Source organism: Hypomesus nipponensis, chromosome 17 (assembly GCF_054491055.1).
Source record: "Hypomesus nipponensis isolate SF chromosome 17, ASM5449105v1, whole genome shotgun sequence".
Lineage (NCBI taxonomy): Eukaryota > Metazoa > Chordata > Actinopteri > Osmeriformes > Osmeridae > Hypomesus > Hypomesus nipponensis.
Window position 1 is genome coordinate 23,770,483 of NC_140377.1, and position 27,807 is coordinate 23,798,289.

General features: G+C 43.4%; 2 protein-coding genes across 6 annotated transcripts; one reads left to right on the forward strand and one right to left on the reverse strand.

Annotated features, from left to right (window-relative positions):
* Positions 1–2,865: 2,865 nt before the first annotated feature.
* LOC146254205 (cytoglobin-1-like) lies at positions 2,866–6,399 on the reverse strand. 4 transcript variants are annotated; one of them, XM_084677969.1, is made up of 5 exons: positions 6,194–6,280; positions 5,700–5,808; positions 3,801–4,032; positions 3,454–3,592; positions 2,866–3,150 (listed from the first exon to the last, which is right to left on the reverse strand). In XM_084677969.1, exons 2-5 carry the CDS (start codon positions 5,801–5,803, stop codon positions 3,122–3,124), a joined length of 504 nt encoding a protein of 167 aa, XP_084534095.1. In that variant the 5' UTR covers positions 5,804–5,808; positions 6,194–6,280; the 3' UTR covers positions 2,866–3,121. The 4 variants fall into 4 exon arrangements, with proteins under 4 accessions (XP_084534095.1, XP_084534096.1, XP_084534093.1 ...); XM_084677970.1 differs by lacking the exon at positions 5,700–5,808 and having other exon boundaries at positions 3,530–3,592; positions 6,194–6,399; XM_084677967.1 differs by lacking the exon at positions 5,700–5,808 and having other exon boundaries at positions 6,194–6,399.
* A 2,887-nt stretch (positions 6,400–9,286) lies between these two features.
* LOC146254206 (phosphoribosyl pyrophosphate synthase-associated protein 1) lies at positions 9,287–27,582 on the forward strand. Of its 2 annotated transcripts, XM_084677578.1 has the most exons (11): positions 9,287–9,545; positions 9,719–9,824; positions 11,424–11,476; positions 11,615–11,681; positions 12,308–12,480; positions 13,851–13,966; positions 19,506–19,561; positions 21,630–21,775; positions 24,927–24,997; positions 26,091–26,237; positions 26,590–27,582. In XM_084677578.1, the coding sequence occupies exons 2-11, from the start codon at positions 9,742–9,744 to the stop codon at positions 26,746–26,748; spliced, it is 1,071 nt and encodes a 356-aa protein (XP_084533704.1). In that variant the 5' UTR covers positions 9,287–9,545; positions 9,719–9,741; the 3' UTR covers positions 26,749–27,582. The 2 variants fall into 2 exon arrangements, with proteins under 2 accessions (XP_084533704.1, XP_084533705.1); XM_084677579.1 differs by lacking the exon at positions 9,287–9,545 and having other exon boundaries at positions 9,595–9,824.
* The last annotated feature ends 225 nt before the right edge of the window (positions 27,583–27,807 follow it).

Sequence of the window (27,807 nt, forward strand, 5' to 3'; positions counted from 1 at the left end):
GCACTTTGATTTTATCTGCAAGAGGTGCTATACAAATAAACTTTACTTACTTACTTTTTTATTTCACCCCTCTTTCTGTCTTCCATCTGCTACTCCCCTCCTCCATCCCCCACCCCCCAAACACTATAACTTCCTGTTTTATGATAGTCCTATTAGAGCTAATATATGCTGGTTGAGAACAACATGTTTTTTCAGTCTAACCTTAACTACAGCCAAATGCAAGACACCCCCTAGCCACAGCCAGTCAGAGGATAAAACGTTGTGATTTCTACCCATCGGGGGCTTCCTGTTCTCCTACCTTGCATGTTTGAGTCTGTTGTCATGTGGGTCCTTTCAGGCCCTCTGTTCCATTGCTCTTCATGTAGGGCGCATCCTTCTCACAGGCGTTACCTGTGTGCCTGGAACACACACACAAATATTGTACCACTCCTATGACTAATCACCACAACATCACAGTTCTTGATGTGTACTGTCTGATTTTAAGATTTACTGGAAATGTTCTCAAACTGTATTGCAAAAAGTTAAGAACATTTTCTATTGGAGTCTTAATCCATTCATCCAATTGCCATGCTAACCTTAATTTACTGTTGCCATGCTGACTTTGACCTGCTGTTGCCATGGTAACTCCCTTGGATTAGCAGTCTGGGTTCACTACAGGGATACTGAGAGATGACTAATTCACCAACTCTAAAAGGTGAGAGAAGTTAGACCTCCACCATCTTATAGACCTCCACCTTCTTATAGACTTTCACCATCTTATAGACTTCCACCATCTTAGACCTCCACAATCTTAGAACCACCCTCTTATCATTACTTTTTATTTTGAAGAGAGAGACAGAGAGAGAAAGAGACAGAAAGAGAGACAGAGGAAAGGGGAAAGATAAAGGGGAGGGAGTGCACTCACGGTTTGACCCTGTTGGAGAACCTCCTCCTCAGCAACAGAGCAATTGTGGTGAGCACCATCATTGTGGTACACATGGTCCTCCGTCCTCCTCCCTGTTGCCCCTGGAACGCAAGAACGTAAAAGCCTTCTCTCACATTGAGCAGGTTCCAGTCAAGGAGAGGTGTGTTGCCAGAATGGAACTATTCCTGCCCTGCTCTCTCTCTCTTCTGTAGGAGCTTAGCTGTGAGGATTAGATGAGATCAGGAGGAGGATTGGTGGACCAGACTTTACTGGCAGGGCCAGGAGGTAAACACAGCACACAGTGTGCATGCGTGTGTTTGTGTGAGTGTGTAAGGGGGGTCAGATGGCTGAGCGGTTAGGGAATTGGGCTGTTAATCAGACGGTTTCCGGTTCGATTTCCGGTGTGCCAATGACGTTGTGTCCTTGGGCAAGGCACTTCACCTTACTTGACTCGGGGAATGTCCCTGTACTTAGTGTAAGTAGCCTGCTACTAGTCTGCTAAATGACTAAATGTAAATGTGTGTGTTGTGGCAAGTCACTGGGTCACATAAGGCTGACACACATACAACTGAAGAGACTGGAGACAAAGGATGGTAAATACGCATTCATGTGTTTGAATAACAAAATAAACATTTTCAAACAAAAATAGAAATCTTCCTAGCTGACCCACCCAGGTCAACCAATAATGATGTGATTGGCCGGGGATACTTGTGCTTGTGACCCTCTTGCTGGCCCTGTTTGACTCCACCCACAGGGTGGTTGCACAGCCCGGGCGCGATGCGCACAGCCCGGGCGCGAGAATAGAGATATGGCTTGATGATTTATATAACAACAGATATGGCTCAGTGATTTATATAACAAGTTTGAGTTTCATGCTGTTGCTCACAAGCCATACATTTTCTGAATAGTGCACTGCAGCCCAGATACCTGAAGAGAGGAGTCCAACTAACCAAGGTATCTTTAGGAAAGGCTGGCGTTAGGGTTTGTTGAGTGAAGGCTAGAGTTAGGGTTCTCCCTTATTTAAATTGGATTACTTGTTATACAGTGATTAGGTTTATTGTTTCTGGAGGTGTGAGGTAAGGGTTTATATTGGGACGTGTATCATGTTCATATGCTTGAGCACTTTTGTGTCTCTGGGTTTGGGCCGATGATGCAATCTAGAATTGGGAATGAGGCGAAGGAGGGACTGCAGCAGAGGCTGTGTGCAGGCTAATTCAAGCACACTTCATCAGCCAGTGCAAGGGAGGTTTGGACACTAAACTCACTTTGATCATTATGCTGCAAAAACCTTCCCACAACAAGCCCATGCAGTCCAACACGGAGCCCTGTGTGGCTGCTCTTGGATGTGTGTCTCTCGTGACCAGTTGACAGAGACACTCCTCAGGAGACACAAGAAGAATCATGCTTCCCTGGGACTGCTGAGTCTTGCTGTGCCATGCTTAGACCAGAAGGCCACAGCACTAATGACCAGAAGGCCACAGCACTAATGACCAGAAGGCCACAGCACTAATGACCAGAAGGCCACAGCACTAATGACCAGAAGGCCACAGCACTAATGACCAGAAGGCCACAGCACTAATGACCAGAAGGCCACAGCACTAATGACCAGTAGGCCACAGCACTAATGGCCAGAAGGCCACAGCACTAATGACCAGAAGGCCACAGCACTAATGACCAGAAGGCCACAGCACTAATGACCAGTAGGCCACAGCACTAATGACCAGAAGGCCACAGCACTAATGACCAGTAGGCCACAGCACTAATGACCAGAAGGCCACAGCACTAATGACCAGAAGGCCACAGCACTAATGACCAGTAGGCCACAGCACTAATGACCAGTAGGCCACAGCACTAATGACCAGAAGGCCACAGCACTAATGACCAGAAGGCCACAGCACTAATGCTGGATTGTATTTTTAGGATGGTGGTGGGTAAAATTAGATCAAGCAGCAACGATTGAGTGATTGTTTGTTTTGTTTAATATGCTTGATACAGCATTATATATAGAAACACATGAAACATAATGAACATTTTACCAAACATTTACAATTCAAAAAATGAGATGTCATTGCTATAATCCCAATACCTACAAAGTTATTCATGATTTACAAAACATCCCTAAAAAATGCAGGCCCATCTATTCTCTGTAGGAAACCTCAGCAAGAAAGATTAGATGAATGTAGATTTCTGACAGCTGTTTAACCATCTCTATGTTCTTCAGGATGTCCAATGTTGGCCATCAACATCTGGGTAGTGTCCAGTAGAAACCAGGGTTTTTATGTGGCCAGTAGAGAGACCAGGGTTGTCATGGCCAGTAGGGAGAGAGGCCAGGGTTGTCATGGCCAGGAAAGAGAGAGAGACCAGGATTGAGTATCATACGGTAGTTATTCCAGCCAGACTGCTTGGCAGTGTTAGGGGTTAGGGAAGCAGTCTTGTTCCTAGTATCTTTATGTGCTCCTCCCACATGCATGTCACACACCTCCAGCCAGCTCTTCATACACACACGTCACACACCTCCAGCCAGCTCTTCATACACACACGTCACACACCTCCAGCCAGCTCTTCATACACACACGTCACATGCCAGTAGATGGATGCCAGCAGCTTGGTCCAGGCCCCACCCACCTCTGGTGTGATGTAATCAGGATACTCCTCCCCCAGAACCTCCAAGATTACACTGTTTAGATACTGAGGTTGGGGAGGAGAGGGAGGGAAGAGAGGGGAAGGGGTAGAGGAGCGAGGGGAGGCAAGGGGGAGAGAGTGGAGGGATAAAGTTGGGAGAGTCGGAGTGGGATGGGGGTGAGGATATTGTGTGGGTGATATCATGTGCATCTATAACATTGAGATTCTGTCAGAAGAGTGTGAGATGTGTTGTGAGTGTGTACAGATTCTTCACCTTGAAGTACACAGGCTCCACCTTGTGTTTGAGTGCATGAGACCTGCCCACCAGCAGCAGCACTGATGCCATCTTGTCTCCATTATGGATGTTCTCCACCAGGGTATTGATGGCACTCATAACCCTCCGAGCATGCCTCCTCAGCAGGGCGCTTGTCTGCAGCTCACCAGCCTCCTGCATGTGCTGAAATTGGGGGAAGTACTGCTTGGAGTCTGGGTAGTTCCTGAAGAGTCTGGAGGGAGATAGGGTAGAGGAGGGTGTTGGAGGGAGCAGTAGGGAGGAGGGCAGAGTAGGGGCAGGGTTACGTCACACATACAAATACAAATAGTACTCACCAACACCCAAGTATGTTTCTGGGACAGAGCAGCATGTATCATGTGTAAATATTATGTGAAAGAGCCGATTTAGCGACACGGCTGAATATTTGACCCTTTACCCTCTTGTAATGTTTAACAGATGTTCTCTGTGTTGTTCTCTGAAGACAAGAAGGAGCTATACTTCTGACCCCACAGACATGCATACCTAACTCCCAGATGACTGTTGACCAAAGCCAAGGGTTAGGATTCCGTGAAAGCAGTACTATGCAAGACATATTTTACCACATACAGGCTGAGATCTCTGTAATTGCAGACAACACAAGGTTACCTTATAATCTGGTTTAGTCAAACCTTGACTCTGTCCCATGGTGCTGCTATCTTTTCTGACAGATACACATTCATTGTAAGATTGTCTTTTCGTGTTAGTTTGGTTAAGTTATGTCAACATTTTGACTATATGCTTTTCTGGTAAGGACTTTTATGCGTATTCACTTACCAAGTTAAACATTTTGGCCAAATGGTCGCTATTTTCCCACTGTTTGGGTGCAGTCAAATGCTCATATAACCCACTGTTTGGGTGCAGTCACCTGCTCATATAGCCCACTGTTTGGGTGCAGTCACCTGCTCATATAGCTCTCTATCATATTGCCCAAAGCCCTGCAGCGCCTCCTTTATAAGAAGTGGCTTTGATCATGCTTGGCAATATTGAGCACATTCCACAAATGAAGTATTGAATTTTTGAATGATTGTACTGCCCCACTTCCCAATCTATCCCAACATCAGAAAGGCAATTGTATGCAACAATTTTGCTTATAAACTCCAGATTTTTTTATCCCTTCAGATGTTCTAAGACATGCTGGAGGGCTCTTCTCTGGGTCCTGAGAACTTCCTGGCTGGTTAAGAACTCCCTGGTTATCTGAGAACAGCAGAACTGGGTGGCTCCACATGTATGCATTGATCACCCCAACCTTGTATTGATGAACGCTTGCCCTGTACTCATTACCCCTAACCCTGTATTAATTTCCCTAGCCCTGTATTGATTATCCCTAACCCTGTAATGATTACTGTAAACCTGTATTTACATTTACATTTACATTTATTCATTTAGCAGACGCTTTTATCCAAAGCGACTTCCAAGAGAGAGCTTTACAAAGTGCATAGGTCACTGATAATAATAACAACAAGATAGCCCCAAAGCATTGCGGGTAGCCAAAACAAGAAGCACACATTGTGAACAACCAAAAAATAAGTGCCAAAGGGAAGAACCATAAGAGCATGTAGTTAAGCAAGTTACAATTTAAACAACATGAATCATGAATGTATTAATTATTAGACATTTTGGTTATGAAAGAGTCTGCACACATAGTCCAACACACACAGTCCAACACACACAGTCCAACACACACAGTCCACATGCACACATTTCTGTATCAACTGCTGTGCTACAGGTATATTTGTTTCTGGAATTTACCTTTAGCTTTTCCTTCAACTTTGACCTTTGAACAATCAGAAAACCACACCCTATGGATTGTTTTCTTTTTCCAGAAGCTTTCAGCCAAAGTAAAACAAATGGCGCATATACCGTAGATAGTAAAGCAGAACATCAAGGATCAGAAGTACATAGTCCGCGAATCCGGCCCAGGCCATCCCCCCTCTTTCCCCACATTTCCTGTCTTCTCCAAACATTATCTCTGTCAGAAATAAAGACAGAAATGCTATCGGAACTACAGTACAACAGTAACATCTCAATTACAAATAATTGGACAGTGCTGAAACATCAACTTAAGTGAAATAGCACTTTTGTAGATGTAGTTTCTTGCCACAGAGTGGTGCAAAAGGATCTCAAAAAACAACATGCATATATGTGACAAACTCAAAACGTCTAAGTTTTGCTTTCGGTGCCCTTAGGTCAGGAGTAGTAGAAGCTTGAAGAGGAGCCATAAAATGTCACTTATTAGTGTTAACAGAAAAGAAGGAGGAGACAGGGAGGATGGTGAGATAGGAAGGATGGTGAAACACAGAGAAGGAGGAGACAGGAAGAATCAGGACCAGTAAGGAGTCCCAGGGCACCAATACCTGACTAGTATGGCCGCCCCCGCGTCCTCACAGTGCTGGTAGACTTTGCTCCAGGACTTTTGGACCAGCCCCCTCTCTGTCTCTGAGAGTTGGTCTGGCAACTCCACAGCTGCCTGCTCTCTGTTCATCCTGGCCACCAGAAGAAAATAATTCAAAGAGTCCCTAGTTCAATCCTCTGAAAGAGGGGGTGTGTGTGTTGGACTCTCTGCTCCTCTGAGTGTGTGTGTGCTGGAAGGGGGAACACCTCAGGAAAACACTGAATGAGGAGGAGCCTCCCTCCCACATATTTCAAATTATACTCTTTGTTGTTATACTCTTGTTCCCTCCCTCCCTCTCTAGGTCCCTCCCTCTCTACCTCTCTCTCCAGCTCCTTCTCTTTTTTGCTACCTTTCATCCTATCACTCTTTCCTGCTCACTCCCTTTCCCTCTATCCATATGGTTCTCTTCCTCTTTTTCCCTCTACCTCTCCCTTCCTTTTATTCTCTCTCTCGCTCCCTCTCTCTTCCAGTTCTTCCCTGACACCCTGTTTCTTGTCTACACTGCACGAACACATACAAAGGTAACCGATTCAAGGGTTAACCAGCAACATGATACTCATTGTATTCATGTTTTAGATCAAAAGTAAAACATTTAACCTTGTCTTCAGTATTGTTCGAACCAATAGTAAATCAGCAGGATATTCAATGATCCTATGGAATGTAGATGTTTATCTGGAAGGAACTGAGTCTGTAAATGTAACTACATAATTAGGTCACGAGCCTGGGAACAGACCTCATGGAACTGCTGAAAGAGAAGTCTTTCTGAGTTTGGGTCCATTCTGTTCCGTCAAGAGATAGAGAAATCATATCATCTCCATTTGTCATGGTCCATAGACAACCCTTAGGTTGACTAAATGGAGACATTGTATTTGCCAAAAACATGGTGTTCTCGGCTGGTGATTATCAGATAATTATCAGATCTCCATTTAGCATCATTTGTCCCAAGGGTATCTGTTCATATATCGTGCTCTTTTTAAACTCCCTAAAAAGGGAATGAAACTCAACCTTGAACCAGATTCTGAGGGTTCTATCCACTAGCACAGTCAGTTCTAACCCACAGTCCCAAAGTGCAATATTGATCTGTTGTCCCCTCAGGTCATCTGGTCTCCTGGAAACTGAGCCACAAGCAGGAGGTCGAGGATTGAACAAGTGTGGACAGGTGTACCGGTGAGGACATGTAGGGAGGGACCAGGTTTGGACTGATGGATTTGGACAGGTCTGGACAGGTGTCGGATCACTGTACTAGGGTTAGCCTCAATAATCTGCCAGAGGAAGAGGACAGTCTCCACTTACTGTGTGACTTTAGGCTGAATCCCAATACTCTGTTTTACCCCTACCCTCTAGCCCTTAGTTTTGTGCATTCACATGAGAGTGAGTAATGTCCTAATACTCTTTTTGATTGAGGGGTAGGGCTAAGACGAAGGGGTATACACCCCTTAAAACCAAGTGTTTTTGTGAGCTTACTTGAAACCAAGGGGTATGTGAATACTGCTCAACTTGCAACAATGGCGGACAAATAATCCAGAGTCCCATAAAAGTAATATTTTCATCTTAAATAATTGATTAAAAATTGATGACAGTTTTGTTTTGTGCTCTACACAACCCTGTACATATGTATTTGCAACCATGTTCTTAATTGAACATTTTTTTTTTATTGCTACTTTAATACGCTAAAGTTGCATTGCTGATTTGCACAACAGTCCTGCATTTCTCTGATTAGCCTTGAATGGACTCAATGCATACAGTTTTAACTAGACTCCATTAGCAGCGAATTTCATTTGATATCAGTGCATAACACTACTTGCTTTGGAGACATCTATATACGTAACCGTAACCAAGTGGCATCTCATTTCATAGGGCTATGTAACCCTTACCCCTCAGTTTTGAGACATAAGGGCTAGGGGTAAACTAAGGGCTAGGAGTAAGGGGTAGGGGTAATACAGAGGATTGGGATTTGCTCTTAGTCTAGGTTAGTCAAGTCTGGGTTTGTCTAGTCTGGTTCTGGATGTGTTCATTAATCAGGTGAGAAAAGAGAGAGGAACACCAGACAACAATAAAAGACACTATTGTTTGTAGATTCTCCTGTTAACTCTGTTCCTGATGCCCTGCATGTGCCTTTTCTGGCCTGGACATGGAGTGCCTCAAGCTTACCCTAACCCTTCTCTGACCTGATATATTGGTATTCATACCATAACTTATTCCTAACCCTTTACACAGCAAACAGCTGAATCCACAGGGTAAAGGTGACATGCATACAAACCTTCATTCCTCTATGTGAGTCCATACATTACCATGCAATCAATTAAATAGTACAATGACTAATGTAATACAACAATAATTCAAAACTGTTTGGAATTGATTCATGCAAATGCTAAATCCAGTTTCACCCACAGTACCAAGAGGCCAGATGCTGAGACAGTGTTCACATTTGACGCATTTGGTTAGCAATCACAGCACAGAACTTCCTTCCAGGGGTATGGGAGTGGGGGGGGGGGTGGGGGTGGGGGGTTATGGGATATAAGCACTACTGATCTCTGAAACAGGTTAGTCTGTTAACTGCTTTATTTGTCACTAGAGAAATGTGTCTTGGACATATAGGCTGCAACATGAAGATATATACCAATATAGTGCAGTAGCATAGAGTAAACAACATCAGACATAAGTATCCTACATGCAACACAACCTATCATTTCACACCCTGCTTATATCCTGAATTTAGTAATGAGTGATGAAAGAGTAATTTTTATTTATATGCCTTTGCAGGTATATTTTCTTGTATTTAACTGGAGCATCTACCTGATGTGAGTAGTTCGCATTCTGAATCAAGGGGAGGGATTAGCAAAAATGTTCAGTCAGAGGGGTTGCAATAAGCACGTCTCCGTGTTCTGGTGATATATTGGAGTAACAAAATGCCTTTACAATGACTTCTGATTCCCTCACACTTCTGTTTGAAAATATGTCTTCACCATCTTTACGTTCACAACCGTCTGATTACAAGGCGACGGTGTAAAGCTAATAAATATGGTGACACCTTGCGGAGGCTTTGAGCATGAAAAATTAGGAAAGGAAAATTAAAAATCCAGAACTAAATTATGCATCCTCTTTGACATAATCGCTGATGAAATATATTAATATAGCCCATATAAATGGTGTACAGTACTGTTAGTTGGCCATGTGTATAACTGATTACGTGCAGAGGAAGCTTTGATTGATTGAATGTCCGTGAAGATCTGAATAATCCACATTTTGGCGTAAATTCCGATTCCACATAGCTCTACGAATGAAGCATGAAGCAATGAGGGCAACTTAATAATGTAAAAAAACAGTTAACCACAAGTGTTAAAGTAGCTAATGTCCTAAAAATATACTTTAGCTAAATGTATTCCTGATAGATAGATCGCATGTTGCTTATCATTCAATTTTTACGCTGACTGAATCACGACGCCAGTTTCCCTTGGCGGTGTAACTAACTAGCTATCATTCAAAGTTCTAAACAGGTGGCTAGCAAAGATGAATGTCCCTAAAACTGGATACCGGGTCTTCTCTGCAAACTCCACGGCCGCATGCACAGAACTAGCCAAAAGGATTACAGAGTATGTATTATATTCTTCTTAGATAGACTACCGTATCGGTTACTGATAAATAACCAGCTTGTCTAACGTGAGTTGGCTAGCGGGGGAGTTGCCATCTGTGTGGTATCAGGCTAAGCTAACTCTTTTGGCTAGGCTAAGCTATCTATGCTTGAGCTGTATGCATAGGCTAGCTTTATAAGCTAGCTAGGACAGAAGTTCTGGGGAGTTGCAAAATAAACGAGTTATTATTTATTTGTTTATTTTCGGCACCAATTGTAAACAAGCAAAATTACCTAGCCAGCTATCTACATGGGCTAGCAGGGAGCAAAACCTTATTAGCTAGCTCTACCCAGCATAATGGAAAGCACTTCAGCGTGAGAGTTGAACTAGCTATGTAACTAAGTGGCAGTGTTAGCTATATTATGTGCTTGTTCCTTGGAAAGCTGGGAAGTATGAGTGCCAGACACAGGCAGAATATGGTGCACGTTCACCACAGCATGTTTACATTTACATTTAGCAGACGCTCTTATCCAGAGCGACTTACAGTAAGTACAGGGACATTCCCCCAAGGCAAGAAGGGTGAAGTGCATTGCCCAAGGACACAACGTCATTTGGCACGGCTGGGAATCGAACTAGCGACCTTCAGATTACTAGCCCGATTCCCTAACCGCTCAGCCACCTGCCTCCCTATGTTTACCACGCAGCCCTGTGGTGGAGTGTGGTCAGGGACGTGCACAGGAATTTTGAAGGGCAGTTGCTCTGGCCTGAAAAAAGGGCACCCCCCCCCCCCCAAAAAAAAGAAGAAAAAAAATAACCTGCCTACTAGTGATAATAATTAATGTCACGCATTACTTCCGTCATTTATTCTTCTTGTTAAAACTAAATGTTATAAACTAACCATCATCAGACATGTAGCTTAGTTTTCCTACCAAAAATTAGCATGTGAAACGGGCTGGTTGTCTGGTAGACAAGCTAGCCGTCTGATTATTTAGGCTAAACGTGGCAAACTGAGCCTGGATTTATGACGATTTTAATTGATTTCATAAAACTTGATGATTGTTCGTTTGTTATACAATTCTACAACTTAAAACTCACCATTTCTGATAACGTCAAAGCAGTTTTTTATCTACACTGAATAAAACTGTGACCATCTCTTAAGTGCAAGAAAATGCAGGCTCAGTTTCAGGTGGCGGTACTGAAACAGAGTAGGGGGCATACGCCCCTCCCCCTTGTCACTTCCTCGTTGCCCATAGGCTTATCGATTGGAAGTGAATAAGGCTACTTTATGAAATGTTTCGAGTGGCGATTTTGAAAATCTAGGTCTACATGAAATTCTGCAGCTGTTTAAATTCACTATTATTTATTTATTTTCCTCGGAGGGGCACTTTGACTCGAGGAGGGCAAAAGGGCAGTTGCCCGGGCAACCTTAGCCATAGCCTGTGCACGTCCCTGAGTGTGGTGTCTTTACATGGTCACACAGCTTGAGCATGGAAACATTACATTCACAAACGCACTCACACTCTTAGCTGGTTGTAGCTTTTTCTGACCAAATCCTTCCTGATGAAGATAAGTTATGTTGGAGGCTTATTCATTGATTCATGTGTGTTTACATGTGTTCAGACGTCTGGGAGTGGAGATGGGCAAATCTGTGGTGTTCCAGGAGTCCAACAGAGGTGTGTTTAAGCAGTCTGGTCACACACACCTAAAAATGCAACCCTTTTATAATGTCTGATGCAGTCATGTGCCTGCATCTTTAGGTGCAACAGTAAGGGTTATTGCCTTATAACCTTATAACCCCCCTCCCATTACAGAGACAAGAGTGGATGTAAAAGAGTCTGTACGTGGCCAGACCATCTTCATCATTCAGACCATTCCCAGGTGAGGCTACAGACGCCAGACAGACAGCACACAGACAAACATCAGCACAGATAGACATCACTACAGACAGCAGCACAGACAGATATCACTACATACAGACAGACAGCACTACATACAGACAGACAGCACTACAGACAGACAGCACTACAGACAGACAGCAGCATAAACAGACAGCAGCATAAACAGACAGCAGCACAGACAGACAGCAGTACAGACAGACAGCAGCATAAACAGACAGCAGCACAGACAGACAGCAGCACAGACAGACAGCAGCACAGACAGACAGCACTACATACAGACAGACAGCAGCATAAACAGACAGCAGCACAGACAGACAGCAGCACAGACAGACAGCTGCACAGACAGACAGCACTACATACAGACAGACAGCAGCATAAACAGACAGCAGCATAAACAGACAGCAGCACAGACAGACAGCAGCACAGACAGACAAGACAGCAGCACAGACAGACAGCAGCACAGAAATCTTATGAACATTATATGAATACAAATATTGTTTTTATTACCTGACCAGCTGCAGGGACGCTGGTGCTCCATGCAGCTGGTCAAAATGATAAACAATTACAGAGTGGGGAGTTGTTTAATTGTTGTGTATTCCTGAGCAGAGATGTAAACACCGCCATCATGGAGCTGCTGGTCATGGCGTACGCCCTAAAGACCTCCTGTGCTAAGAACATCATTGGAGTCATCCCCTACTTTCCCTACAGCAAACAGTGTAAAATGAGGAAGAGGGGCTCCATTGTTTGCAAACTGCTAGCTTCCATGCTAGCCAAAGCAGGTAAAGATAGCTTGTGGAGCTAGGTGTCCGGGTGTTCAGCTAGGTGTTAGGGTTAACCCTTACAAAAAAGTATACTTCAAGTTTAATGTGTAAGTATACTTTAGTATAAAAAGTATACTATGTGTTGCGCAATTATTACACCACTCAATAAGTCGCGGAGATGTTTGAGTATTAAAAAAATAAGTTTAGTTGAGTGCAGAGCGGAGGTAGAGGAAAGACCATCGGAGAGACGTTGTTGAGTAACGTTGTTCTGAAACACATGGCGGAGAAATCAGTACGACCCAAGTCATCCAAGGTGTACAGCATTTTAAAATGCATTCTAAATACGTTGAAAAGGTGTGTTAATTGACCGAGGTGAAGTTAGTTTCATATTCGACATTCGTCTCACATTTGGAAGACGCAGCTTTGCAGCTTCGTGTTAGGAACCAGGTGAAAACTACCCATACCATTATGAAAAAGGTAGACTTTTATCATATTTGTATAAATATAAAACCTCAAACAGACACCAGAGTATCTTAACAATGTCTGGTATACTTCCACAGCCTTTACTTTTTCAATTAAGTTTCAAATAAAATGATAGAAAATCACTAATCTTTGAAAATAGCTTAATCCTCGCGAATCTTAACTTTTTTCAAAATGTCAAAAAATCTTACATATACACCCGATTATTCCAATAAAGTCTGGCCTACTTCCACAACCTTTCAATTTTCAATAATGTTTTAAACAAAACTCAAATAAATTGCTAGTCTCTGAAAATAGCATTAAATTCACGCTTTTTAAAAATGTGTTTGTGCACATTCTTAAAATTGTTTGCACTGGGAATATGCACTGTCAGTTCTGTTTTTGAATAAAGGGTTGGAAATTAATGCTTTTATTTTTTTTATATTATCTTTATTTGGAGACACATTTGTATATGCAGTTTACAGTCATCTTGATGCAAAATTAACGCTGCTCCATCCCCTTTTTTTTTTTTTATACATAGAGACAATAAAGGGAACAAAAAGAACAGGGGGTGGTTTCAGTTTCAAAGATGTGGAATGAAATAAGAAGTTCTGCAGGGGTTGTATTTGAAAGCTAATTCAGGCCAATTCAGTTTACTTAGTAAAAAATAGTATATAAATAAGTACACTACTAGTATACTTTAAGTACCATGATAATAGTATACTACTGTATGCAGGAAGTCCATGTCAAACACTTTGGGGCGGATTAGTAGGATTTGCTTCTCAGGAAAAACAGACACATTGCCTATGTGATGTTACCAAGTTTGACCTAATATTCACACAACAATATTGTCAATAATTTGTCTAAATCTCCTTCTGTCTCCTTCCGTCTCCTTCCGTCTCCTGTTCTCTTCTCTGTTGTTTGAGCAGGTCTCACCCACATCATCACCATGGACCTACACCAGAAGGAGATTCAGGGGTTCTTTAGCTTTCCTGTCGACAACCTGCGAGCCTCACCCTTTCTGCTTCAATATATACAAGAGGAGGTATTCACACACACACCAAACACACATATACACACACCACACATGGCATACACACACCACACTTGGCACACCACACACAGACCACATACGACACACATTATTGAATACATTTATATTTACATTTATTCATTTAGCAGACGCTTTTACCCAAAGCGACTTCCAAGAGAGAGCTTTACAAAAAGGTCAATGATCATAAACAATGAGATAGCCCCAACATTGCGGGTAGCCAAAACATGAAGCATACATTGTGAAAAAGCAAGTTCCAATGGGTAGAACCAGAAGAGCATGTAGTTAAACAAATTACAATTAAACAACATGATTCTTGAAAGTGCGAGAGTGTACCGGTAGGAAAACAAGCAACAATAATATAATTCACAGTGAGTACAAGTAGTTAACTCGGTTACAACGAACCAACAAGAGGATCATGTCCCTTAATAATTAGGGGCCAAGCAGCTTCGCTGCTGTGGCATCTATTGTTTTTGTTAGTTTTTTAAATTATTATTGGGGGCAAAGTTGCGAGGGCGCCTATTGTTTTTGTTAGTTTATTATTATTATTAGGGGATTTTTGTGGCACCTTATCCACCCTTTTCCTGGTTAGCGAATTTACCCATGATTCATAGCGGGTTTCAACCGGAAGCCGGTTGGCCTTTTCCGGTTCGAAGTTTGTGTACGTTTGATAGCTTGTAGATTGCTATCTTGTTTGCTGTAAAAGCCAGTGTTTCTCCATGGATGAAGCACAAATGGACAAAAAACGGAGGTGGATACATACCATGGATGTTTTAACAAGTCGTGACAACAGTACCGAACAATCCCTCATCCATCCCATCTGATGGAGTGGCTAGATGACATGAAGCAATGGCCCAATGTTAGCTACATCAACGTTTATTTTCAGAAGGTTTTGAAGGCGAAGAGTTGTGTAATTACACAAGCACAGAAGCATATACTTAGTTGCATAGTAACAAAATAGGTACAGTATTGTTGACACAGCAGCTTTATATTTTTGAAGGCAGCAGTAGAACCCAGTCAGAGTGTAAATAAAGCTAAACATACAGCATGGGTAACGCTGAGGGAAAGTGGAGTCATTGACATTTACTCATTTAGCAAACGCTTTTATCCAAAGCGACTTCCAAGAGAGAGCTTTAGATAATAACTGATAACAACTGGTCACTGATAATAACAACAAGATAGCCCCAAAAACATTGCGGGTAGCCAAAACATGAAGCACATATTGCGAACAACCAAAATAAGTGCCAAAGGGAAGAACCATAAGAGCATGTAGTTAAGCAAGTTACAATACAGTCGGCAGCTCTTGCATTGCCGGGTTAGGGAAGTCATGTAGCCATGCAGCAGCTATTCTGTGGAAGAAAAAAATATAATAGCCTACTACATATGCACAGTACTTGACAAAATGTACTTTTACGCTTGTAATTTAATATGTTCATTCTTACTGTCTTTATTTATCCACCTACTATTAACATTACCATTAATAAATAGCAATATTGATAATGATGCCATTATTGCATTATTGCGTAGCCCAGATAAAGCTCTGGATCAGGGTATAGTTCGGTTGGCTTTAAAAAAAAAAAATTTATGGAAAGAGCAAACATACACTTTCTTTGGAGGGTGTTTTAGTTTCAAAGCTGCACGCTGTTTTCCGTTCCTCATTCCTTGGCATGGAGTGCAAAGCATAGGACAATGGACACGGACAATTTATTCGAAGTTGTTGATGTTCGAAGCAAGACGTTTCCGACTAAATCTTCAATTTTTTTTAATTGTTATGGCAACCAACAACAGCACAAGTTGAACCTGAGCTCATGTTAACAACATTTAATTAAACACAGCTTATTCTAATCAAAGTAATGTTTCCTTCTCTGTCGATATCATGGTACGCTATTAGAGGTTAGCCGCTGAACAGGAAACACAAAACCGGAAACGGAAGTAGGTCAGCACCCATTGGTTGCTGGAGAAACTGGCGGAGTGGAATTCTTAGTTTTTTTTATTATTATATTTAGGACTAGGAGTCTATGGCAGCCCATAGAACCGATTGGTGCAAAGTTTTGAAACTTCTGATTGGGAACGGTCTACTGATTATTGTTTAAGTTTCATGTCGACCACTGAAGCACTATAACGCCACCAAGGGGTCAAAGTTGGAGGTGTGTTTACGCCCATAACTTTTGAACCGTAAGACAAATTTTAAGTGAGTTATCACAAGATTCTTTAGATGCAGACGCTTCGACTGAACCCTATGGCGTCGTTGTCGTATTGAAGGTTTTTCCGTCATGTATTTTCTGAAAACCCAACTTTTCCGAACTCGTCCTTGGCCGTGGCTCCGATTTTCATGAAAATTGTAACAGATCATCTTCAGTCCATGCCTACAAAAAACTTAAGAATTTTTGCGATAAGTCAAACCGTTCACAAATAACGCGCCAACGGTTTTGACAAAGAGCACGCCAAAGCAGACGTGAGGCCTTGTCTCTGCGACAGTTTACCGTATGGAGACAAAACTTTGGAAATGTCATCACGAGCATGTCAGCTAATCATTTTCCTACAACAATCACCTTAATATGTCAAAATATGACTGACTTACAGCTGTTTATACTTGGGACAAATCTGACAACGCCTGCCACGGAAGAAACAGCTAACTTTTTTATATAAAGTAACCGAACACAGCATTTCCCAGCAGTGAGAATAGCTGACTGGGATCAAATGGGCTCCTTTTGAAACGCAAGGTCGTAGGATTGAATCCAGCTACTGTTATCAAGCATATCATAATACCAGATTATCTGTTTAGCGAAGTCAGGTACGCCACAGTATAAACATAATGGTAACGGTAATGTTTCATTCTCAGGGGATTTCTACTCAGATTTAGGGTTAGGTGCTTTGTAGATATAATGCTGCTACATCTAGCCGGCACATTGGATTTCTTGCATCATAAACGGTTTGACCAAAAATCACAAGATCTGACTCATCCGATTCTTTGCGCCACGCCGAGTCGTAAAATATTTTCCCACATCGGCCATTTTGGACGTCTGCCATTTCAATTTTTTTTTTACCGAACGCGTTGGCTCATAGTTACAAAACTCTGTATACGTCTTTTGCGCAACACCATGAAGGTAATCAACAGTTTTGGGCCGAAAAGTATAATCCGATTTTTAAAAAGCGAATATTTGATTACAAGTTTTGCTTTGCTTCTTTAGCTACTGATTTCCATATCGAATGCTGCTTGGCCCCTTCATTGTTACTTGCAGCTATATTTGTCATTGTGTTCCTGGAGAAAATAAACTAACATCTGATCCAAAAAATCTTTCTGTGCTGGTGTACTCACGGAACAAGTCAGTCTTGAGCCTTTTCTTGAAGGTGGAGAGAGACAGTCAGTATCTCTGATGGAGGTGGGGAGTTGATTCCACCATTGGGGGGCCAGACAAGAGAAGAGCTTGGGTTGGGAGCGGGCGCTCTTGAGAAGTGGTGCCACCAGACAGTTGTCAGAAGAAGATCGTCGGTGGTGGGTGGGGGGTGTAAGGCTGGAGGAGAGACTTTATGCAGTCAGGTGCAGTCCCGTTCACTGCTCGGAAGGTCAGTAGCAGGGCCTTGAATCTGATTCGGGCTGTGATGTAGCCAGTGGAGGGAGATGAGGAGCGGGGTAACATGGAAGCGACTGGGTAGGTTGAAGACCAGGTGTGCTATTGCTTTGTGAATCCTCTAGAGAGGGCGGATTGCCCATGCTGGGAGACCGTCAAGCAGCGAGTTACAGTAGTCCAACTTGGAGAGGACATGTTTTTGGACTAGCAGCTGGGTGGAATGCTCAGACAGGTATCTCCTGATCTTCCGGATGTTGTAGAGGGTGAATTTACACAACCGGGAGACTGCAGCAATGTGGGCCGTGAGGGTGAGCTTGTCATCTATGGTAACCCTGAGGTTCCTGGCAGAGGATGAAGGGGTCAACGTCGTGGATCCCAGGGTGATTGAGAGAAGTTCCGTTTTGGCAAAGTTCAGCTGGAGGTGGTGCTTGGTCATCCAGGCAGAGATGTCTGTGAGGCAGGCCTCAATTCTAGCTGAGATCCCTGGCTCAGTCAGGGGGAACGACTGAGCCAGCTGTGTGTCGTCAGTGTAGCAGTGGTAGGAGAAGCCATGGGAGGTGATGATCGGTAGGCCTGTCGCGATTGTCAATATATTGACTTATCGAACGGTATATGGAAATGTTTACATAAGAACCAATGTCACCAATATTTTAGTTGATCCCGCTGCCTCAGTCATCTTGTCTGGTTTCTGTGTCGAAAGCGTAAGCGGGACTAGTGTCTCCACACACACAGAGCGGACACCACCAGGTGAAGAGAAGGCGTGAACTCACTGTGTTATAAGTGTTCTGTTTCGTGACATCTACAGCTAGTTAGGAAGAACAAGTTAAAATGGACTTGGTTTCAAAGCCGTCATCCTCAGCTCCGGTGTGGGAACATTTTGTCTTTAAGCCGAATGAGATGACGGCCAATTAACGTGAACGAGCCGGTACGTCAATTTACAAATATTCTGCAAACTTTTGACAAACACAGGGCTGCCAACTCTCACGCATTGGCCGTGAGACACGCATTTCAACTATTTACATTTACATTTAGCAGACGCTCTTATCCAGAGCGACTTACAGTAAGTACAGGGACATTCCCCCGAGGCAAGTAGGGTAACCCTAACCCTAACCCAAAGACACAACGTCATTTGGCATGGCGGAAATCGATCCGGCAACCTTCTGATTACTAGCCCGACTCCCTCACCGCTCAGCCATCTGACTCCCTATTTCACACGATCTCACGCCACACCTTGTATATCTCAAGCTGAAAAGGCAACACCAACCAAGTAGCCCTGTTAACGTTGTAAACAATAAGGGATGATGGAGTGAAGCGACATAGACGCGCGAACAGCCATGAAAACTCGTCTTGGGGGGGGCGGTCATTATGTAATCATAAAATGGTCTGAAAATTACAATTGACGTGTGTGCAATAATATCGTTTATCGCAATTAATTTTGGTGCAATATATCGCACAAGAAAAAGTAGTTATCGTGACAGCCCTAATGATCGGTCCAAGTGAGATGGTGTACAGGGAGAAGAGGAGGGGTTCAAGGACGGAGCCCTGTAGGACGCCAGTGGAGAGCTGGCGGGGTCCTGACACTTTACCTCCCCAGACGACCTGGTAGGATCTTCCCGACAAGGAGGATGAGATCCACTGAAGTGCAGTGCCAGAGATGCCCATCTCAGAAAGTCTAGCGAGCAGGATCTGGTGGTTGACTGTGTCATGCTGCAGATAAGTCCAGAGGAATGATGACGGATGACCTTGAAGCGGCTCTGGCAGACTGGAGGGCAGTGGTGACTGACAGGAGGGCAGTTTCTGTGGAGTTGCTAGTCTTGAAACCTGATTGGTTGGGGTCTAGTAGGTTGTTCTGAGAGAGAAAGTTGGAAAGTTGATTAGATACAGCTCATTCAATTGTTTTTGAAATGAAGGGTAGCAGTAGAATAACAATATGAACTCTTTGCTTTCTTTCTTCTTGTCAGGTTCCTGATTACAGAAATGCCATCATTGTTGCCAAGTCTCCTTCAGCAGCTAAGAGGTACCACAGCATTCACACACTCTCGGTACCTGAGAGTGACAGATTATACCTCTACCAGACTAGTGTTGTCACAATACCAGTGTTCGACCAGGTGGTTGAAAACCTGAACCCCTGTTCCCCCTGTGCTCTCAGTGTAAGAGACTGTTGTAAAGATTAAACTTGCTATCCATAATGATAAAAGTAAAATAATGAATTAAACTACTTTTCTAGGTGCGCTTCTCAGGAGTAAATCTTGGTGCGTAACTGAGATGAGTAGCCAAAATAACACCGACTAGTCTGCTTATCATATTGTGCAATAAGATATAGTTTATTTGTGCCTGCAACAAAACGTACGGTTGTTAAAAATGACACACACACAATAATAAAATCAATAACAAACTAAAACACAAACGACCGTTTGAACAAGAGAATGCTCCTGAAAAGCTAGGCGTTAGTACTGTAAATTACAGTAGGTTACGCTAGACGCATTAGAATTAGCTGTGTTTCAGACTCTGAAAACAATGACACGAGAATTACATCTGACTGAGCAATAAAACCTCTGGGGTAAAAAACAGTCTATACCTTAAAACCTGTATTTGTATTTAAGCCAAATTCACTAACAAGTAACAAGAATGTACCTAATGCTGATGGAAAGTACTATAAGCTAACACAGGCAATGTTATAAATCACATAAAGCTCAACCTGGCAACAGTAGAAAACATTGTTTCACGCACTCGCGCTCAAGTGGGAACAGGGGAACTGAATTCTCTGAACACCGTCCGCATGTTGCAGAGCAGGCCGTGACATCACATGCAACTGCCTGTTCTTGCGCATGAAAGTACCAGTTTTTCTTAATGCCAGTATTATACCATTTCTAAAAAGCCAGTACCCTGGTATGGTACCAGTATATTGGCAACTCTACTACAGACCTCTAGGAGGGTGACAGGTAGACCAGACTACAGACCTCTAGGAGGGTGACAGGTAGACCAGCTGTGTATTTGCTGCTGTGTATCAGCAACTCAGATGAGAGGGTTTGGGTAAGTCATCTAGAACATAATCTATATTGTCTCTCTTCCCCTCTCGTCCTCTCTTCTCTCTTCCCCTCTCTTCTCTCTTCCCCTCTCGTCCTCTCTTCCCTTCTTGTCCTCTCTTCTCTCTTCCCCTCTCTTCTCTCTTCCCCTCTCGTCCTCTCTTCCCTTCTTGTCCTCTCTTCTCCTCTCGTCCTCTCGTCCTCTCTTCTCTCTTCCCCTCTCGTCCTCTTTTCTCTCTTCCCCTCTCGTCCTCTCTCCCCCACTCTTCCCCTTCCTTCCTCTCGTCCTCTCTTCTCTCTTCCCCTCTCTTCTCTCTTCCCTTCTCGTCCTCTCTTCCCCTCTCGTCCTCTCTTCTCTCTTCCCCTCTCGTCCTCTCTTGTCTCTTCCCTTCTCGTCCTCTCTTCCCCTCTCGTCCCCTCTCCCCCACTCTCCCCCTTCCGTCCTCTCTTCTCTCGTCCTCTCTTCTCCTCCCCTCTCGTCCTCTCTTCTCCTCCCCTCTCGTCCTCTCTTCCCTTCTCGTCCTCTCTTCCCCTCTCGTCCCCTCTCCCCCACTCTCCCCCTTCCGTCCTCTCTTCCCTTCTCGTCCTCTCTTCCCCTCGTCCTCTCTTCTCTCTTCCCTTCTCCCCCTCTCTCCCCCTCCCGTCCTCTCTTCTCTCTTCCCCTCTCGTCCTCTCATCTCTCTTCCCCTCTCGTTCTCTCTTCCCCTCTCGTCCTCTCTTCTCTCTTCCCCTCCCGTCCTCTCTTCCTCTCGTCCTCTCCTCTCTTCCCCTCTCTTCCCCTCTCGTCCTCTCTCCCCCACTCTCCCCCTTCCGTCCTCTCTTCTCTCTTCCCCTCTCGTCCTCTTTTCTCTCGTCCTCTCTTCTCTCTTCCCCTCTCGTCCTCTCTTCCCCTCTCGTCCTCTCTTCTCCTCTCGTCCACTCGTCCTCTCTTCTCTCTTCCCCTCACGTCCTCTCGTCCTCTCTTCCCCTCTTGTCCTCTCTTCTCATCTCGTCCTCTCTTCTCTCTTTCCCTCTCGTCCTCTCTCCTCCCGTCCTCTTCCCTCCCGTCCTCTCCCCCAGGGCTCAGTCGTATGCGGAGCGTCTGCGTCTGGGTTTGGCTGTGATGCATGGAGAGGCTCAGTGTTCTGAGTCTGACATGGCCGATGGCCGACACTCCCCTCCCTGTGTACGTAACACCTCTGGTCACCCCGGTCTCGACCTGCCCTGTAAGTGTTTTAGCGGAGTGTGTGTGTGTATATGCCTGTGTATATTTCTGTGTAACATGAAAGCCACCAAAGAGACAGGCTGAGATGCATACCATTCAAGAAACTGGAGACCAAGAACTCTGAATTAGTACTTAAGTGCATTTTAAGATTACTTTTAAACAGAATAACCAAAACTTCCAGTCTGATTCCACTTTATAACTGCTATATGGTTTTAACCGCTGTTTAACCAGACTGCTCCCCTAATATGAACACACTGGGCCCCTGTTTAACCAGACTGCTCCCCTAATATGAACACACAGGGCCCCTGTTTAACCAGACTGATTCCCTGTTATAACCTGCTCTTTATCCTGACTGGTCCTCTGTTATAACCAGACAGATTCTCTGTTATAACTGCTCTTTATCCAGACTGGTCCTCTGTTATAACCAGACAGATTCTCTGTTATAACTGCTCTTTAACCAGACTGGTACCTTCTGAGAGTGTTTAGGGTTAGTGTGAGCAAGGGTTGGGTTAGTGTGAGATACAGCAGCAGTCCTAGTCTGGTCAAACTCTCTTTAGACTGCATCTTAAACTAAACTGAATTTAAATGAACTTATTTTATGTTAGTGAAGTGACACAGAGATTCCTGACTCAACGCATTCTAAGCTTGTCCAGCACCTCCTTTACTGGATTTCTGTTCTAATCATCTGTCTACAGGAACCATCACAGTATAGACACATGCTTCTGTAGTGTTCTAGACTCATCTTGGCCATTGATATGTCATGCAGCCCTATGGACCTATCCTGCAAGGCCCTGATTGTTGCATGTCACGATAGCATTGTAAAGCATGCAGTTCAATACCTATTTTAGGATAGTTAAGAAAGTGACAGATTAACCTGAACAGGATACTTACGACAGTGACTGATTTGAGAATCATTGGTAGAGGGTGTGTTAGTAAACTAACCAACACCTAACTACCCCAACTATGTGAGTATGAGTTGGTGTACTAGGTGGGTATGTGTTAGTATACAAGGTGTGTATGGGTTAGTGTAGTAGGCTGGTTTGTTTACTCTTAGTTTTTGACCAGCCATATTCTGTGACTTAAGTCAACTTGAAATGTTTGAAACCAGGAAAATCAGAAAGGGGAGGATTAGGATAAGATACTCAATTGATATTATTGCTGCGTTGGAGCGGCTGCCTCGATGCAGCGCGATGAGTTGTGTAACGGATTCGGCGTGATGGGGTGAACATTTCCAAAACCGCCACCAAGGAGCGTCTCAGATCAGATTATGTATCAGCCCTACAAAATGCAACATTCAGGGAGAGATTTGAACCAGCAGTTCTACCACTGATTGTGATTGAAACACTCAGGCTTGACATTGTAGGATAGAAAGGATGGTTATAAAGTAACAACTTGAAAACCATGGTATTATTTACATCAGTTTATTCATATTAATTGTTGTTGTGACATTATCTCCTTGGGGGTTTCCAGAAAGCGGGTTGAACAAACTGTAAGTCTACCCCTGAACTCTGAATTGATTTACCATAAAATGGGAAACCCTGACTTTTAGGTTTCATAACAGCCATTTTGAATTGCTTAAATCATCTCTGAGTATGTCCACTCTGAGTTAAGCGCGGGCATGAGGACTATAAAAAGACAACATCAATGGAACTCAGATACTAGGATTCACCATGGCACCCGGCGCCAAAAAACGTCCTCTTACTTCACCTCACTTCAGTTAGAAGTGTTAATACGCGTTTATGTTGAATCTGAGAACATATTGCGGAAAAAAGCAACATTTCACTGTAGCAGCGGAGGAGAGACAGTTGGCGTGGGAGACAATTGCTGGCTGAGCCATGCATGCATTTGAATGCAATAGCCAGTCCATACAACATTTAACCACACTGTCCGTTAATATTACAGTAAAAAAAGTGGTGGAATGTAATTGAATAAAATTGCATTTTCACATAAGTGCATCCCACAGGGCAGAATCTTAAAATAAAATATAAAAACATACTATGAACATGTAAGGCATATTTTGCTTAGGCCTATATCTAGTGATTGTAGCCTACGTCACCTTGGTTAAAATTATATTTGACATGATACAAAATATATATCAGTAAGTGCCTATTTCAACTTGTAGTAGCAATAACCCTGAACAGAATGCTTTTCATCACAGGATGATGATGATTATGATGATGAAGGGACATTGACTGCTGCATGTGGAACTGTGGAATTTAATGTAATATAATGTATTCCCAGTTACCACTAACAAAGTTGTACAAACTTGTATTTGTAGGCAATAAACACCAAATTACATTTCAATGATCTATCTTTATTTCAGTGCCAAAAAAGCATTTGGTTGGCCCTGAGTGCACGTCCACCATGTGTAATATTAGTGATGTAATGGCTTAGAATGTTGCAAACATAAATTACATAATTATTATAATTCCCTTAGGTATTCATCTGGGAATTAAGCACATTTAATCGCTGTTTTATAATCCTCTCCTGACTTAAGGCTAAGATAATTAAATTTAGTTTGAGATTGGTCGGCTGAACCAGGAAAGGACACCCCATGCCTGCCAACTGTATCAGGCTCTAAAAGTGGGAGGGGATAGGTAGAAATGCAGAGTTTGTCCAGGAAAACCGGCTAGCGAGCAGGTTAGGTTCACAGTGTCAGTTACCATGGAGCACAGAGTCAGTTACCATGGACACTCACCCACAGTTTGTGTAAACTGTCTTTCTGGATAGGTTATATCTCTTCCCTGGCCCAGCCCTCCAGGCAAACATTATGTTGCTGCGATGAAAGTCCAGTCTTTTTATTGGATATGTTGAGAGAATGCCAGTCATTTTGAGTTTGCATGGCATGTGCTGTCATGAGATAAGCCTTCCAGTAGACCTGTCGTCTTGTACGGGTAGGAGGGTAGAATGGTGGAAAATGTCTAAATCTAATAAAACATGTAGACAGATGTGTTTAGTGACTTGAAATAGTAAGCATGTTTTACAGTGTAGAAGAGGTATGGGGATTGCTTACATTTGTAGTTGTTATACTGGCCAGGATTAAACAGTGGAAAGGAGATCAAAACAACTCAACTCAAATGAACCCATGTTACCCTCCTGAGGTGTTTTGCTGTGCTGTCAGTCCCAGCAGTAATCCTCCCCTCCCTCTGCAGTGATGATGGCCAAGGAAAAGCCCCCCATTACAGTGGTGGGAGACGTGGGAGGCAGAATCGCCATCATCGTGGTGAGTAACTCTGGAAGGTACACCTGCTGTTCACCTGTCTTCAGGCCAGGTAAGAGTAAGGTAAGAGTCTGGGTCAGGTCAGGGAGTCAGAAGAGCAGTATTGCTGTGTAGATGAGCAGTGTAGATAAGCAGTACATCAGTGTAAATGAGCAGTATTGCTGTGTAGATGAGCAGTATACCAGTGTAGATGAGCAGTATAGCAGTGTAAATTAGCAGTATTGCTGTGTAGATGAGCAGTGTAGATAAGCAGTACAGCAGTGTAGATGAGCAGAGTACAGCAGTGTAGATGAGCAGTACAGCAGTGTAGATGAACAGTATAGCAGTGTAGATGAGCAGTATAGCTGTGTAGATGAGCAGTATAGCTGTGTAGATGAGCAGTATAGCAGTGTAAATTAGCAGTATAGCAGTGTAGAGGGGTAAATATTGTCCAAACAACCAAAACTAATTCCCCTATGGTTTAAAGGAAGATGGGAAACTGAACAGTGTATTAGCATGAACTAAATAATGCCAATACCAATAGAATTCCAGGTATTTGACTCTATGGGTTAAATCAGAGCAAGAATGGTCAAAGTACGGTTAAGTGAAATACGTATTTAATAACTTTGCAAATGAATGAAATCAATTACAAGGCAAACATGTTACAATATGAAAGTTTTCAATCTTACCTACTCTACCATGATCATTGTAAATCAGAGAGAAAGCAAGAGGTGAGGAAGGAGTAGGACAGTAGGACAAGGCAGAACTGAGGAGAAGGTCTCAGGAGATGAAGAATCCAAAGAACAATGCATTACAATTCCCTTTATACACAAGAACAACCAATCAGACCACATCTTGAATGGGGTGTGAGAGCCATCAAGTTGAGACCGTCCAGAAACTCCAGACTTTAGCATATGAGAGGTGGGGGCGGGTTTGACACCCAGCCTTACAATAGCAGTGTAGAAGAGCAGAATAGCTGTGTAGATGAGCATTGTCATTGAGCAGTGTAGATGAGCAGTATAACAGTTAGTTCCCTACATCAGTATATACAGTAGCAGTATGGCTCCGTACATCAGCCCAATTGAGGTGATTCATATGCTGATGCTGTGTTCCTCAGGATGACATCATCGATGATGTGGAGGACTTTGTGGCAGCAGCAGAGATCTTGAAGGAGAGAGGAGCCTACAAGATTTACATCATGGCCACACATGGCCTGCTGTCTGCCGATGCACCCAGGCTCATAGAGGAGTCTGCGATAGACGAGGTACCTGGAGGGGCCTTTGAGTCACAGTGTGTGTATGAGTTCACTGCAATGTGTGTGATTTTGGTAGAATATTTTCAGTATAATATGTGTGTGTTTAGTAGAATGTGCGGGTCCCTTACTCCTTTCTGCTATCCTCTTCTCAACTCCCTTATTCTCTATTGGCCTGATGCTCTATTATACTCTTCTATGCTGTCCTCTATTCCCTGTTCTACTGCACTGCGCTCTGGTTTACTCTACTTTTCTCTACTGTCTTCTACTGTCCTATCCTCTCCTTTCCTCTCTACTGTGTTCTCTGCTTTACTGTCTTCTACTGCACTGTACTCTTACCCTAACCCTCCTCCTTTCCTCCCAGGTGGTGGTGACTAACACTGTGCCCCATGAGGTGCAGAAGCTTCAGTGTCCTAAGATCAAGACAGTAGATGTGAGCATGATCCTGGCAGAGGCCATCAGGCGCATCCACAACGGAGAGTCCATGGCCTACTTGTTCAGGAACATCACCGTAGATGACTAGACCTCACTTACCCTAACCCTCATGGACCTGTTTGGGTTCAAGCTGAATGCACTGGAGGAAGAACCTCACAGCTTCTGTGCTTTAGAAGAATATCAAGGTGAAAAGAATGAAGACAAAGAGGTTTAGATTTAAGTTAGGACTACTGAGCTTCTCTCCCTGCTCCCTCCCTCCTTCTACCTATCCCTGCTCTCTCCATCCATTCCAACAGAAATGGAACTTTGAGTTGATGGGATGAAACAAAAACGTGTTAGCACTCCTGTTTGAACACTTCTGTATTTGAATGCAATCAGGTCAATGCTGTTCTTTAACCCTCATCGTCATCTTCATAGTTGTGATGCCTTGTTGTCATACATCCTCTACTCTTATCTTCTTCCCGCGCCCAACCCTTCTCTCCTCCTAACCCTCCCCCCATACTCCTCCTCCCTAACCCTCCTTCCATACTCCTCCCCCCTTTGTCCTCCTCCCTAACCCTCCTCCTCAACTCTTAACTCTATCCCTCCTTTCCTCCCTTCCTAAATCCTGTATAAATCGGAGAGGCCAGAGGGTTAAGAATGAATTCATATTCAGCCATGTTTAATAATAATGTTTTCCTATTGTAAATCATTTCAATGTAATCCACCAATGTCCTGTTGGGAAACGAGCCCTTGTTTCTGCCCATCAATGAATTTATCATAACCTTAGTATCCCAGCAACTTCATCATCCATGTAACTGTTATTGCAGTCAGTCAACTGTCACTTGTGAAAGTCTTTATGTATAAATACCTAATGCAATAAGTTGTCTGTGTATTTCCGAATGGATTTAATGTGTTCCATTAAATGGATTTTGCATCAAAATTGTTATAGTTGACTATTGTATCTCCTACTAGTGTTTTATTCTCTCTACAGTATTCCCACCAGCATTACAATGCACATCCCAAACATGGGGAAACAAGTAAGGTTGGTGATCAGGGGCCACACATATCAAACTCTGTGTAAATTAATCTGTAATGCATAGTATGCATACGGAGAAAAACTGGAAACCTCTAAGAAACGTTTTCTCGGATTGCGTACACGACTGAT

What these genes read in the sequence shown, in the direction of transcription:
- LOC146254206 (XM_084677578.1), top strand. Translation starts at nt 9,742, where the DNA reads ATGAATGTCCCTAAAACTGGATACCGGGTCTTCTCTGCAAACTCCACG. An exon ending in TCTCCTTCAGCAGCTAAGAG is followed by an intron (nt 19,562 to 21,629) that starts GTACCACAGCAT and finishes CCTCTCCCCCAG; the next exon opens with GGCTCAGTCGTATGCGGAGC. An exon ending in GCAGAATCGCCATCATCGTG is followed by an intron (nt 24,998 to 26,090) that starts GTGAGTAACTCT and finishes TGTGTTCCTCAG; the next exon opens with GATGACATCATCGATGATGT.
- LOC146254205 (XM_084677967.1), bottom strand. Translation starts at nt 6,321, where the DNA reads ATGAACAGAGAGCAGGCAGCTGTGGAGTTGCCAGACCAACTCTCAGAG. An exon ending in GGGGCGGCCATACTAGTCAG is followed by an intron (nt 4,033 to 6,193) that starts GTATTGGTGCCC and finishes ATCTCCCTCCAG; the next exon opens with ACTCTTCAGGAACTACCCAG. An exon ending in GTATGAAGAGCTGGCTGGAG is followed by an intron (nt 3,151 to 3,453) that starts GTGTGTGACGTG and finishes GACACTACCCAG; the next exon opens with ATGTTGATGGCCAACATTGG.